Source organism: Bos mutus, chromosome 6, assembly GCF_027580195.1.
Source record: "Bos mutus isolate GX-2022 chromosome 6, NWIPB_WYAK_1.1, whole genome shotgun sequence".
In the NCBI taxonomy this organism is placed as follows: Eukaryota; Metazoa; Chordata; class Mammalia; order Artiodactyla; family Bovidae; genus Bos; species Bos mutus.
In genome coordinates, this window is record NC_091622.1 from 83,773,194 (window position 1) to 83,788,881 (window position 15,688).

The window sequence follows — 15,688 nt, forward strand, 5'->3', positions numbered from 1 at the left end:
ATCTAAGTCGAAATTTATATTCTTACTACTGAGAGAGTGCAACACTGAATGTCAGCCATGATTCTGCCTTGACACAAATCTGTACATTGTCTTCGAAAAGCCCTGAATTTTAACCATCTTAAATATTAATGAGTATCTTGCTTTTCTAAAATTTAAAAAGACTAGTTTTTTTTTTTAACATATTCTGATTCCCTGATAACAAATTCTCAGTTGATTAGACTTCAACCCTAAATAATACCTGGAAGTGTATTAGTATACTTTATTAATGTGTCTTCTAATTATTAATGTTTATATTTTTATTAACAATACACTTTTTTTTTAGTTTTATTTTATTTTTAAACTTTACAATATTGTATTAGTTTTGCCAAATATCGAAATGAATCCGCCACAGGTATACCCGCGTTCCCCATCCTGAACCCTCCTCCCTCCTCCCTCCCCATACCCTCCCTCTGGGTCGTCCCAGTGCACCAGCCCCAAGCATCCAGTACCGTGCATCGAACCTGGATTGGCGACTCGTTTCATACATGATATTATACATGTTTCAATGCTATTCTCCCAAATCTCCCCACCCTCTCCCTCTCCCACAGAGTCCATAAGACTGATCTATACATCGGTGTCTCTTTTGCTGTCTCGTACACAGGGTTATTGTTACCATCTTTCTAAATTCCATATATATGTGTTAGTATACTGTATTGGTGTTTTTCTTTCTGGCTTACTTCACTCTGTATAATAGGTTCCAGTTTTATCCATCTCATTAGAACTGATTCAAATGTATTCTTTTAATGGCTGAGTAATACTCCATTGTGTATATGTACCATAGCTTTCTTATCCATTCATCTGCTGATGGGCATCTAGGTTGCTTCCATGTCCTGGCTATTATAAACAGTGCTGCCATGAACATTGGGGTACACGTGTCTCTTTCCCTTCTGGTTTCCTCAGTGTGTATGCCCAGCAGTGGGATTGCTGGATCATAAGGCAGTTCTATTTCCAGTTTTTTAAGGAATCTCCACACTGTTCTCCATAGTGGCTGTACTAGTTTGCATTCCCACCAACAGTGTAAGAGAGTTCCCTTTTCTCCACACCCTCTCCAGCATTTATTGCTTGTAGACTTTTGGATCGCAGCCATTCTGACTGGCATGAAATGGTACCTCATAGTGGTTTTGATTTGCATTTCTCTGATAATGAGTGATGTTGAGCATCTTTTCATGTGTTTGTTAGCCATCTGTATGTCTTCTTTGGAGAAATGTCTATTTAGTTCTTTGGCCCATTTTTTGATTGGGTCATTTATTTTTCTGGAGTTGAGCTGTAGGAGTTGCTTGTATATTTTTGAGATTAGTTAACAATACACTTTTTTAAAAAGAGGTTTTATTCAGGAACAGATTAAAAAATAGTTGCTTGAAATCATATTTATAAATTTATCATAATTCCATCATGTAGAGTTTCTCCATTAATATGGTGCCACATCAGTAGAGTCTAATGCTTACTCTCCCAATTTCCCCTAAAAATAAATGTCAAGGTAATAATAATAAAAATAATATCTACTAGTTATGATCCAGACCCTGTACATAGTGTTACATACACTTGCCCTAATTTTAATAACTCTGTTACTATCTCTCTATGTTATTAGATGTTATTATCCTCAGACTGAAAATGAAAAATTTGAGTCTATGGTATTACTCAAAGGCAAAAGGAACAAAATCACCAAAAATTAAGGAAAGATAAGAAAAAAGTATATACATTTTGGAGGTAATTTTCAGTAACTGCAGTATTCAGTGGGTTGGTTTAAAAAACAACTTCTTGGACTGCCCAACCTATTTCTTTGAACCAGAACTCTGTGGAGAGCCCTAACAATTCTGACAAAGCCACTGATATTGTGATTTTCCACACCAGAAGTAAAGCTGTAATTCACCAGTCCCTCGCCAAACAGAAGCTCTAGTTTGAACCTTCCAGTCGTGACCCATTAACTCTTTTCTCTATGTATGCATTCAGAAGCCACAATGCCTGCACACCGTCTTATCTAGGAACACAGGAAAGATGAAACGTTCTATGAAAATGTGGTTATTTGGTGCAATGGTCTGAATGTGTACTCCCCATAGTTGAAATCTCTAACCCTTAAAGGTGGTGGTATTAGTAGGTACAGCCTTCCAGAGGTGCTTAAGTCATGAGAGTGGAGCTCTCATGAATGGGTCAGTACCTTATAAAATAGTCTGCAGAGGAATCTCTAGCCCCTTCCACCACTTGACTGAACAGCAAGAATCTATGAGTAGGAAGTGGGCCCTCACCTCACAACAATCTCGGACTTCTAGTCTCCGGAACTATTAGCAATATATTTCTGCTGTTTATATACTACCCAGTCCGTGGTAGGTGTTTTTTTATAGTGCTGTGATTGGACTTATGAAAAGGAATTTAAACAGAGAATGACAGAGAACTGGCACCAGTGAATGCTGGAGCTGATGGTGCCCTAAAGTGGGTGGTTGATGTAGTTTTAATATACTCTGTTCTTAAAATCTGAATTTAATCCTGCATCTAACTGTATGGCATGGCTAAGATCCTCTAAATCAGATGATATATAAACTTAGAAGACAGACATATCACTGAAAATTTTCCTCAGAAATTTTCAGAACTTGTGCTTGGTATCAGCAAAGATAGTCAAGAAAACATGACCTTAATAAAACAAAGGTAGCCAAACATAAGGGGAAAATATACTCTGATAAGAGTACACACAACAAAAGATCTGTATGTCAATCAAGAAAATTCAAGAAATCACAGAAATGTCATAACAGATAATAAATCCACATAGAAGAAGAGAAAATGTGACACCAGACAATTGAGGTAAGTGGTTGTCAGGAGTATAGATCAGATGAGATCTTTCATAATGCACTGAAACTGAACTGGAACTAGAAATAATGATTGTCATAGAGTTCAGTAAATGGACATTCAGATAATAAATCATTTGTGTTCCTGAGGAAGAAAAAAAAAAAAACCAAACCAATTAAAACAGAGTCAATCATCAAATTTATAAAGGAAGAATATTTTTCCAGGATGAGAAAAAACAGTGTACAAGTTGAAAATCTCATAGTGTCCCAGACAAGGTTCAGTGTCAAATACACATCTAGATCTCTTGACAAAAAAAAAAAATAATGTTATAGGATAAAGATTTCCTACCTTCTTCCAGGAACCAAAAAGATAACCTAAAAGAATAAAAATCACACCAGCCTTAGACTTCTGCTCTATAACAAAACACTAGAAGAAGGTGGAATGATATGTATATAGTTATTTGAGAAAATTTATGACCCAAGAATCCTATAATACATAAAGATAAAGGCAATGGAAAAGAGATTCTGATATATGCAATTTCTCAAAAATACACCATCTATGTAGTTGTCTTATTGAAAAATAACCTAAAGATACAGTTTAGCAAGCAAAAGGGTGAATTTAAATCAAGACTCAAGAAAGGGAAATAGTAAAAGTATAACAAAAGACTTTGATCCTGAAGCTGAAGTTCCGACACTTTGGCCACCTAACATGAAGAGCTGACTCACTGGAAAAGACCCTGATGCTGGGAAAGATTGAAGGCAAAAGGAGAAGAGAGCGTCAGAGGATGAGATGGTTAGATAGCATCACTGACCCAATAGACACGAATCTGAGCAAAGTCTGGGAGATAGTGAAGGACAAAGAAGCCTAGCATATTTCTGTCCTTTGGGTCACAAAGAATCAGACATGGTTTAGTGACTGAACAACAATCAAGCAAGAGACTTTAGTGATGGATAAATGACTGTGACTGTTGGGATAAAATGGAACATATTGTTTTGAAAAAGATTAGTAATAGAGTATGTAAAGTTTGTGCTGGTGCTCAGTCATGTCTGACTCTTTGCAACCTCATGGAATGTAGCCCTCCAGCTCCTCTGTCCATTGGATTGTCCAGGCAAGAATACTGGAATGGTTTGCCATTTCCTCCTCAAGGGGATCTTCCTGACCCAGGGATCGAGCCTGTATCTCCTGTGTTTTCTGCATTGGCACATGGATTCTTTACCTCCGAGTCACCTAGAAAGTCCATGTAAAGATTAGTGATAAGTAAAATGTGAAATTGGTCTTCCCAGGTGGCTCTAGTGGTAAAGAATCCACCTGCCAATGCAACAGACATAGAGATGCAGGTTTCATCCCTGGGTAGGGAAGATTTCCTGGGGAAGGGCATGTTAACCCATGCCAGTATTCTTGTCTGGAGAATCCCATGGACAGAGGAACCTGGAGGGCTATGGGCCATAGGGTCACCAAGAGTTGAACAAGACTAATGGAACTTAGCACATATGCATGCAAGATGTTAGAAATATAGCTACATATGTTATGTATGTAATATCAAGAATACTATATAATTTTTTACCACATTCTGTAAGTCAAAACACTAAAAATTGTATTTGGTGTAAATGTATAAATTTAAATGTCTTAAAATGTCAACAGTAATAAAACATAATAAAAAGATTAAGTGGTTTACAACAGAAAAAAACAACTCGGTATTACTGTTATGATCATTTTGAAATACAGATATCAAATAATTATACATTGTATGTTCAAAACTAATACAATGTTATATCAATTATACCTCATAAAAGAATGTGGTAAATTCTACTTGCAACTCTCTGGGCTTTTATTATTTATCTTTGCTATGAAATAGACAGTTAATCATGGGCTTTGGAACTTACGACTGTTGAGAAAATTCCTCATCTTTTTGTTGTCGATAGCTGAAATAAACAAAACATGAATTAGTTGGTGGAAGTGTATGTTCCTATTTTCATGTGATTTTGTTCAAATGGTTACTATAAAATGCCTATTGCCCAAAGAATCCATATAAGATATTTTTTGTAACCAAGAAATATATAAATAACCCTCTACTCTGATTTGGTTCAAAATGTATAATTTTACTCTAAAAAGGTAACATTTTGTCTTCTGATTTTCACTAAGAAACCAAAAAACGGAAGTTAGGAAATGAGGAGAGAATGATTAGGATAAATGTCCATGGCTGATTTCTGTGGGACCTCCAATAAAACTAAGGGAAACAACCTCTATTCCCATCACAACTGGTGTTCGCTGTAGCAGTTGGACTAACCTATGTGTGTTAGGCATATGCCTGGAAGCCAGGTTGATAGGCATCCCAGGTCCCTCACAGACCAATTCCCAGGCCTTTGACTACAAAGAGTGGGAACTTGATCATTGCAGGTTGATGGCTTCTCTCACTGAGGATGACTCTCACAGCGAACACGGTGGAAGTCAGCAGGTACTGGAGGCATGAAGGTCTCTTGTATACAGCCAGCCCCCTATCTCTCCCTCCACTTTACGTCTCCCTTCTGTGACACCTTTTCCCCTTCAAACTTATCTTAGTGTTTCTTTATAGTCAGTTTCATTTGATTGGGGTGGTTTGGTATTTGTTTTATTTGTTAGAAAGTAGGAAAGTATATCATATTTTCCACAATAATACTGACATTTCCATAAGGGGAATGTGAGCCCCAAATCCTATTAGAAGTCTCCTGGACATTTTACTTCTCTTTATTTAGTGTGAGCTTTGTATTGCAGAAGAAAATGTATGTGGTAGAATTTTGGTTATCAAGGATGGTCATAGAATATCATTTAATATTAAAAGTCAGTATACATGTATATATATATATAATGTACATGTAATAAATGTATATTTATTTATAAATATAATAATAAAAAGTCAGTATACATGACCAGGAAGGCTGAAAAATGATTTTTAAAATTGTAAAATAAGAAACTCTACAATTTTAATTTATGGTGGATATTTTACTTTAGCTTACATAATCATGTGTTAGGCACAATTATATTACCAGGAATTGAGATTTAGTTTGACATTGCCATTTACAGAGTGCTGGAAAATGCCATGTTTTTCTTTGGAATATAATTGATTTAAAAATAAAGGTGGATACCATATTCTTAATCATTTCTTATTACTCTATGAAGAAGTTATCACTGTTGTGTATGGGGATTCTATCAAAATGTATTTAAAGGATTTTCCTGGTTTTCTAACAACAGAGAAATTAGACAATCTGTTTTTTAAATTCATAGTTGTTGGGAGGGGAAAAGATTCAAGATTTAAAGGACAAGTCTTATTTTTTGGTATTAAATCAGAAGCAACCACATTTGGAAATACTTAATTAGAAACAATGAACAGAGTTGGAATGCCTAATGCCTGTGAGACATATGCTAGAGTTCAGGGGGAGGAATAAGAAAATAAAAAGACACAGTCCCTGATCTTGGCACTTATAGTCTTATTTGAAATACATTATTTTACTTTCTCTAATTTTGTGTTGGTACAGAAAAACAGAAATGTCTCTCAGTTTGGATTCCCACTGGCTGTGAGGCAGTTTTAGTTTTACTTTCATAACCTTTGAGCTCCATTTTTTTTCTGCTTTTGGGGGAAAATGAAATGACAGCTTTTCTGAGTTTGTATTGTGAAGAATCTGTGAGGAGATGACTAAAATTGTTTTAAATTGGAAATAAGCTAGAGAGAATCTCTTTATGGTTCATGTTAATGCTTCTTCCAACAGGCTTCAACCTTCATAAAGATTCTGTTTCTTTGATACTATGGAAGCTAACCCCCAGAACTGGCCTCTGGGAGTCAGGATACCTGTGCTTTAATACCGCCCCTGCCCCGCCCCCCCGCCGCCAACGCTTGCAGGTCCCATGTTTGACACCTTCCCTGAGTCTGTGAAGTGAAGTGAAGTCACTCAGTCGTGTCCGACTCTTTGCGACCCCATAGACGGTAGCCTACCAGGCTCCTCCATCTGGTGCAATTAATGCCTACCCTTTCATGCTTTTGAAAAGATCCAACATGAAAATTCACATACGGGGTGAATTAAAAACCCATAGTGATGCCCAAGTTAAATATGAAAAAAAAAATCATAAAACTAGACTTTACCTCATAGCGAATTTTTATTTTAGTTTTAATCCACACTGACATACATTCACCAAGGGTGAATTCTTGAAATGAGAGAATACATTGACCTGAATTCTTATGAAAAATACAAAGAGGATTGTGAAGGGAGGGAACCACAAAGATGGTAAAAGGACTTACGTGTGAGTGTAAATGATGGTTTGTATATAGTCAAAGGCATCGGTTCTCTCTTCAGACTTTGATATAGAATCCTTTCAATTTTTTTCCTGACTTGCTCAGCACTATCAGTAGATGGGAATCGAAACACAAGCACCATATGAATGTTCATACCATTTTGATCTGGACTAAAGAGGAAAAAGCAGATAGAGGTAATCATAATAAAGTCAGTTCTCTAACCAGGAACTATTTTTACACGTTATGATTCACACTAGATTTAAAGAAACATAGTGAGTGGCATGTGTGCGTATCAGATTTTTAAATGATCTCTAGGAATACCGGCTAAGATAAATAGCTGGAAAAAACATTATTCTTGCCTCTAACTTAGCTCACCATCTAGCTGTGAGATAATTTTAGTTTCATAACCTTTTTGAACTTCAGAAAGAGGAGGTTGTGGGAGGAGGAGAGGTTCGTGAAATCATGCTTTACACGTGCACTTAGGTGATTCGCTTTTTAAGGGATTCTGAACCAAGTTGTAACCAAGGTCATTATTCCTCAGTTGTGGTGTGGCAAAGACAATGCTTTGTATTCACCAAACCCTTCTTCTAAGCTTTGCCTTCTAAGCAAGAGCTAAATTTCATTTCCTCGCCTTCCTTGCAGTTTATTGAAACTCTCTAGTGAATCCTGGACAGTGAAATGTGGGGAGAAACGATGTACCTGCTCCCAGACCTGGCCCTGGAAGACTTCCTGTACCATCCTCCATGCTTTCACTCTTCCCTTATTCGCCACCCAGAGATTCAGTGGGCAAGTCCATTCTACAATCCCAATCATCCCTACACCCACTTATGCCACGTCTGTTTGGACTGCACCATGGAAATTAAATAGATCTTTATTGTGTTGAGCCATTGGTATTTTGGGGCTTGGTAGTCAGTTAATATGAGTTTGAAACATGGATGATTAAAGAAAGCAATTATAAAAGGAGATCATTTGATAAGTTCAAATATAAAAATTTACAATAATGTGTAGAGGTCTAGAAACCCTCTAGTTATATTTTGAGAACAACTTTAGTTGGACATATACAAAAAATGAAGGAAGAAAGGAGAGTAGAAAGGGGAAAAGGGATAGAAAAGACATGGGCTCTTGACCATATGTATATTTACCATCAAGAAATGAAGTAAATAAGTACTACAAATATATATGTGTATTTACATATATATGTATATGCATGTTATCACATGTGTATATATATCTATATATATAGATATATATGTTGTTTAGCTACTAAGTTGTGTCTGACCCTTTGCAATCCCATGGTCTGTAGCCTGCCAGGTTCCTCTGTTCATGGGATTTTCCAGGCAAGAATACTGGAGTAGTTTGCCATTTCCTTCTTCAAGGGGTCTTCTGACTCAGGGATCAAATCTGAGTGTCCTGCCTTGCAGGTGGATTCTTTATCACTGCATCACCTCTGAAGCTCATGTGTATAAATATGTATGTGTGTAAACTGATTGATATCCACAATAAAAATTTTAAAATTTCATCAATTTTTATCAAAATTGATAAAAAACAAGATATATTATTCCAGTAAATGCCAACCCTTTTGGACTTTCTATTAAAATATATTCAGGATAAATTCCAGTAACTTATTTTAGTCTCTGATAATGCATATCTTAATTTATGTATGTTGCCTTTTATCAGAACAGAGTGAAAAGGCATCCGAAATAAAATAATGCAGGAGCATTCGAGGAAAAACCTTATTGAAGAGAAAATCATAGTCTGATTTTTGGGTAGGCAGAACTGTGGTGTTGGAGAAGACTCTTGAGAGTCCCTTGGACTGCAAGGATATCCAACCAGTCCATTCTGAAGGAGATCAGCCCTGGGATTTCTTTGGAGGGAATGATGCTGAAGCTGAAACTCCAGTACTTTGGCCATCTCATGCGAAGAGTTGACTCATTGGAAAAGACTCTGATGCTGGGAGGGATTGGGGGTAGGAGGAGAAGGGGACGACAGAGGATGAGATGGCTGGATGGCATCACTGACTCGATGGATGTGAGTCTGAGTGAACTCTGGGAGTTGGTGATGGACAGGGAGGCCTGGCGTGCTGTGATTCATGGGGTCGCGAAGAGTCGGACACGACTGAGCGACTGAACTGAACTGAAAGTGAGGATAATCAAAAGGGGCTGGCCTTTATGGGCTAAGTCACTTCAGTGGTGTCCAACTCTTTGAGACTCTAGGACTACAGCCCACCAGGCTTCTCTGTCCATGGGATTCTCCAGGCAAGAATACCAGAGTGAGTTGCCATGGCCTCCAACCCAGGAATCAAAACCATGTCTCCTGCATCTCTTTCATTGGCAGGCAGATTTTTTACCACTGCCGCCACCTGGGACACCCCAAGCCAAGTTTACATACCTTAATTTGATAACATGAGATTTGATAAACCGACCCTCTCCAGAATGTTGAAATATCCTAGACATCTGAATAGAAAAAAATTTAAAGTGTTAATCCTAAGAAAGTGTTACTCCTCATCTTATCTAGAGACTTATGGAAAAGGTAAGGATGCCAGTTTATTCCCAGACTTGTGAACTGGCTATCTGCAGTGGTAAGACTTCAACCAAGTTCTAATCCTTGTAAAACTGAACAATCTTATCATAATAGTTTGATTCTGCTCTAAAATGATATAACAGAGTTGTGTACATTGTAGAGTTGTGTTGAGGATTAAAAGAAACAATGTATACCACATGTCACACATTGCCTGATATACTAAACACTATTCATAATGTTCATTTTGATTGTCAAATAAACTATTGGTGCTATTTTTCAAGGCAGCAATCCTCACTTTTAAGAAAACCTACCATATATTTGTCTCATTCTCCAATATGGCATTCTAGTCTACTATTGATATCAATTTGCTCATTTCTCACATGAATATCCCTTATGAGAGCATTTGACATAATATGTATCAACATCTGTCTTGTGACTCTGATACCCTCACACACAATCATCTCTTTGGCAGGTCTATATTTCATCACATTTCATACTGTCAGCATTTTATTACTTGGCTTTTCTAGTCTGAACCACTGAAGGATTTTGGATATTCCATGAAATTATCTCCTAAAGGTACCTGATTCCCAAGGTACCCTGCCTTCCAGTATTGAGGCACTGCCTGAAAAGATTAAAAAAAAAACACCAGAGTGAAAGTCAAAATTCAGAAATTGCAGGTCCATGGAAGTTTACGTAGGGCCCAGTTCCATGGTAAATCATGCCCCCCTTGGGAAGAGGGAATATTGGTTCCCTTGCCCAATAGATTCTTCCTTTTCCTTGATTCCTCTAAATTAATAACAGTGCTCAGTAGATTTTACCTTGTTAAATATTCAATCTCCCTCTCTTCCTTCCATCCCACTGCTGTGGTCTAAAATCAGCTCATTCGAAACTTGTGTTCAGGTTTTTGCAGTGGTCCTCTCACTGGCACATTTATGTGGTTCAACTCTGTCTTTCCTCCCCTACTTGTTACCCAACATGCCAGCAGCCAGGATGATATCCCTAAAGCACAAGTCTGAGTATATTACACTCCTGCTTGAAACCCAGTGTCTCTTAGTATGAGCTCCACAATCTTAACCCTTCATGGGTCTTGTTGTTATTGCTGTTTAGTCACTCAATTGTATCTGACTCTTTGAGAACCCATGGACTGCAGCATGCCAGGCTTCTCTGTTCTTCATTATCTCCCAGAGTTTACTCAGACTCATGTCCATTGAGTCGGTGATACCACCCAACCATCTCATCCTCTGTCGTCCCCTTCACCTTCTGCCTTCAATCTTTCCCAGTATCAGGGTCTTCTCTAATGAGTCAGTTCTTCACATCAGGTGGCCAAAGTATTGGAGCTTCAGCTTCAGCATCAGTCCTTCCAATTAATATTCAAGGTTAATTTTCTTTAGGATGGACTGGTTTGATCTCCTTGCAGTCCAAGGGACTCTCAAGAGTCTTCTCCAGCACTACAGTTCAAAAGTATCAATTCTTTGGCCCTCAGCCATCTTTATGGTCCAACTCTCACATCTGTATATAACTACTGGAAAAACCATAGTTTTGATTATATGGACTTTTGTGAGCAAAGTGATGTCTCTGCTTTTCAATACAGTGTCTAGGTTTGTTATAGCTTTTCTTCCAAGGAGCAAGCAGATTCTAGTTTTACGGATGCAGTCACCATCCACAGTGCTTTTTGGGGCCCAAGAAAATAAAGACTGTCACTGTTTCCATTTTTTTCTCCATCTGATTGCCAGAAAGTTATGGGACTGCATGCCATGATCTTACTTTTTTGAATGTTGAATTTTAAACCAGCTTTCTAATTACCCTCTTTTATCCTCATCAAGAAATTCTTTAGTTCTTCTTTGCATGCTGCCGTTAGAGTGGTATTATCTGCATATCACAGGCCTTTTTTAATCCTACCCCTATTATCTTCTCTATTACCTGTTCTTTCCTAATCTCAATGGCCTGGTTCACACCTTTACACTTTTGCATATTCATTTCCCTCTTCCTTCAGTATACTTTTTTTTTTTCAGGTAAGTTTCTTCAATGACAATTATGGTGTTCTCCAGTGACAACTAACTTGTCTTTGACTTGCCTTCCTCAAACAAAATTAAATTCTCCTTTTCATGGCAAATAGATGGAGAAACAGTGGAAACAGTGGCAGACTTTATTTATTTATTTTTTTGGCTCCCAAATCACTGCAGATGGTGACTGCAGCCATGAAATTAAAAGACACTTACTCCTTGGAAGGAAAGTTATGAGCAATCTCGACTGCATATTAAAAAGCAGAGATATTACTTTGCCAACAAAGGTCCATCTAGTCAAGGCTACAGTTTTTCCAGTAGTCATGTATGGATGTGAAAGTTGGACTATAAGGAAAGCTGAGTGCTGAAGAATTGATGCTTTTGAACTGTGGTGTTGGAGAAGGCTCTTGAGAGTTCCTTGGACTGCAAGGAGATCCAATCAGTCCATCCTAAAAGAGATCAGTCCCGAATGTTCATTGGAAAGACTGATGTTGAAGCTGAAACTCCAATACTTTGGCCACCTCTTGCAAAGAGTTGACTCATTGGAAAAGACCCTGATGCTGGGAAAGATTGAGGGCAGGAGGAGAAGGGGATGACAGAGGATGAGATGGTTGGATGGCATCATCGACTCAATGGGCATGAGTTTGGGTAAACTCTGGGAGTTGGTGATGGACAGGGAGGCCTGGCATTGCTGCAGTCCATGGGGTTGCAAAGAGTTGGACATGACTGAGTGACTGAACTGAACTGAACTGAAGCCACCCCAGCATCTTGCACATGATTCTATTGTAGCAATTATTACACTGGTTTACAATTGTCTTTCCCACTCTGGACTGTATGTTTAATGTTTGACACAATGCCTGGTCCACAGTAAATGCTCAATGTATGTTTGATGGATTCAATAAATGAATGAATAAATGAGAAAATGAATGAAAGATCCAGAATACCATAAAGGAGATAAGATAATAACATGGTTGTTTTTGCTTTTTCTGAAAATCATGTTGCCAAGGGTAAGTAGAACTCTATGGGAATCTAAAAGCAAGGCAGAAGCCAGGAGACCCCAGTAGTGACTCCCACCCCCTTCATAAGTGGTCATTCCAGGGGTTTGGGACAGTTCTGATTTATGTCACTTATGATTCACTAATCTTTTCAGAACACATTTCATTTTCAGTTCTCAAGGAACAAGGAGAAAATGTGATGTTAAGATCTCCGCATGTGTGTAGGCATGCTCACATGTTTGACTCTTTTGTGATCTTATGGATCATAGCCTTTGCTCGTCTGTCCATGGACTTCCCCAGGCAAGAATACTGGAGTAAGTAGCCATTCCCTTCTTCAGAGGATCTTCTCAACCCAGGGATCAAACCCACATCTCCTGTATCCTGCTTTGGCAGGCAGATTCTTTACCACTGAGTCATCTGGGAAACCCTTAAGATCTTTAGCACTTTAATATAAATGGCTTCTGAAATTCTGAACTGTGTACATAATGGCACTGTAGGAAAGGATGAGGATTCTGTCATATCAGAGTGTAAGAAATTACTAAGAATCTATTTGAACTAAATTGTTATATTAATAAGACCATGGTCCCTTGAGGAGTCGACCTCTATTTAAAAAATGAGTAGCTTCTGGTATAGTACACTATTGGTGTAACCACTAATAATAGCTTACATGTATTAAGTCCATACTACGTGGTAGGCATTGGACCAACTCCTTAGTCAACTTCATACAGCCTTGAGGGGAGTATTTTCTTTATTCTCATCAGTCCCATTTTATAGGTGAAAAAACTGAAGCTCAAGACACTTAATTGTCTAAATTGGCATTAGAAGTGGTTGTTCTGCCATGTGAACCAGGATATCTGGCTCAAGATCTTGTATTCTTAAGCTTTAAGTGACATTGACAACCCTGAGTTACTTATATGCCTGATGACAGATTTTCAGGTTGGTGGGGGTAGAGGTTTGGGGGCAGGAAGCCCTTAAAGAAGTCCTCAAAGCAACTTTTATTTCCTGAATCTAAACCTAGTAAAAGATAATCTCCTAGGAATTTGCTTTTTTTCTGCTTCTAGTTTAACAGGGCTACGGGAACCACTTTTTTCTGAACACCTAGTCATTGTTGTAACCAATTTCTGGAGAAGTTAAATCTATGTTTATATTTATCTACTGGAAGCTCAGTATATATAAGTAAATGTTATATTTAGTCCAAATTACAAAAAATTAATTGTATCCTTTTTTTAAATGGTCTAAACTTAAGAATGGTTTGGCTTGGAAACTAACAGAGATCATTCTGTCATCTTTGAGATTGCATCCAAGTGCTGCATTTCAGACTCTTTTGTTGACTATGATGGCTACTCCATTTCTTCTAAGGGATTCTTGCCCACAGTAGTATATATGATGGTCATCTGAGTTAAATTCACCCATTCTAGTCCATTTTAGTTCCCTGATTCCTAAAATGTCGACGTTCACTCTGGCCATCTCCTGTTTGACCACTTCCAATGTGCTTTGATTCATGGACCTAACATTTCAGGTTCCTATGCAAGATAGCTCTTTATAACATCGCACCTCACATGCATCACAAGTCACATCCACACTGAATGATTTCTGTTCATTTCCAAGGCAAACCATACAATATCAGGGTAATCTAAGTCTATGCCCAGACCAATAATGCTGCAGAAGCTGAAGTTGAACAGTTCTATGAAGACCTACAAGACCTTTTAGAACTAACACCCAAAAAAGATATCATTTTCATTATAGGGGACTGGAATGCAAAAGTGGGAAGTCAAGAAACACCTGGAGTAACAGACAAATTTGGCCTTGGAGTACAAAATGAAGCAGATCAAAGACTAACAGAGTTTTGCCAAGAGAACACACTGGTCATAGCAAACACCCTCTTCCAATAACACAAGAGAAGACCCTACACATGGACATCACCAGATGGTCAATACTGAAATCAAACTGATTATGTTCTTTGCAGTCAAAGATGTAAAAGCTCTATACAGTCAGCAAAAACAAGACCAGGAGATGACTTTGGCTCAGATCATGAACTCCTTATTTCCAAATTCAGACTTTAATTGAAGAAAGTAGGGAAAACCACTAGACCATTCACGTATGACCTAAATCAAATCATTTACAGTTATACAATGGAAATAGGAAATAGATTTAAGGGACTAGATCTGATTGACAGAGTACCTAGTGAACTATGGACAGAGGTTCGTGACATTGTACAGGAGACAGGGATCAAGACCATCCCCAAGAAAAAGAAATGGAAAAAGCAAAATGGCTCTCTGAAGAGGCCTTACAAAAAGCTGTGAAAAGAAGAGAAGCAAAAAACAAAGGAGAAAAGGAAAGATATACCCATTTGAATTCAGAGTTCCAAAGAATAGCAAGGAGAGATAAGAAAGCCTTCCTCAGTGATCAGTGCAAAGAAATAGAGGAAAGCAATAGAATGGGAAAGACTAGAGATCTCTTCAAGAAAATTAGAGATACCAAGGGAACATTTCATGCAAAGATGGGCACAATAAAGGATAGAAATGGTATGGACCTAACAGAAGCAGAAGATATTAAGAAGAGGTGGCAAGAATACACAGAAGAACTGTGCAAAAAAGATCTTCACAACCCAGATAATCACAATGGTCTGATCACTCACCTAGAGCCAGACATCCTGGGATGTGAAGTTAAATGGGCCTTAGGAGACATCACTATGAAAAAAGCTAGTGGAGGCAATGGAATTCCTGTTGAGCTAGTTCAAATCCTAAAAGATGATGCACTGAAAGTGCTGTACTCAATATGCCAGCAAATTTGGAAAACTCAGCAGTGGTCACAAGAGTGGAAAGGTCAGTGTGCATTCCAATCCCAAAGAAAGGCAATGCCAAAGAACGTTCAAACTACTACACAATTGCACTCATCTCACACACTAATTAAGTAATGCTCAAAATTCTCCAAGCCAAGCTTCAACAATATGTAAACCGTGAACTTCCAGATGTTCAGGCTAATTTCAGAAAAGGCAAAGGAACCAGAGATCAAATTGCCAACATCCGCTGGATCATCAAAAAAGCAAAGGAGTTCCAGAAAAACATCTATTTCTGCTTTATTGACTA

At 38.0% G+C, this 15,688-nt stretch overlaps 1 protein-coding gene across 1 annotated transcript in view; it reads right to left on the minus strand.

Moving 5' to 3' along the window:
• The window catches only part of LOC102279550 (transmembrane serine protease 11F), a 139,669-nt gene that overhangs the window by 13,165 nt on the left and 110,816 nt on the right, over positions 1-15,688 (minus strand). The window contains exons 4-6 of the mRNA XM_070371892.1: positions 9,470-9,534; positions 7,088-7,251; positions 4,701-4,739 (exon numbers count right to left, since the gene is read on the minus strand). Of these exons, the coding sequence (XP_070227993.1) occupies positions 4,701-4,739; positions 7,088-7,251; positions 9,470-9,534 (268 nt within the window). The remainder of the gene's footprint in view (positions 1-4,700; positions 4,740-7,087; positions 7,252-9,469; positions 9,535-15,688) is intronic.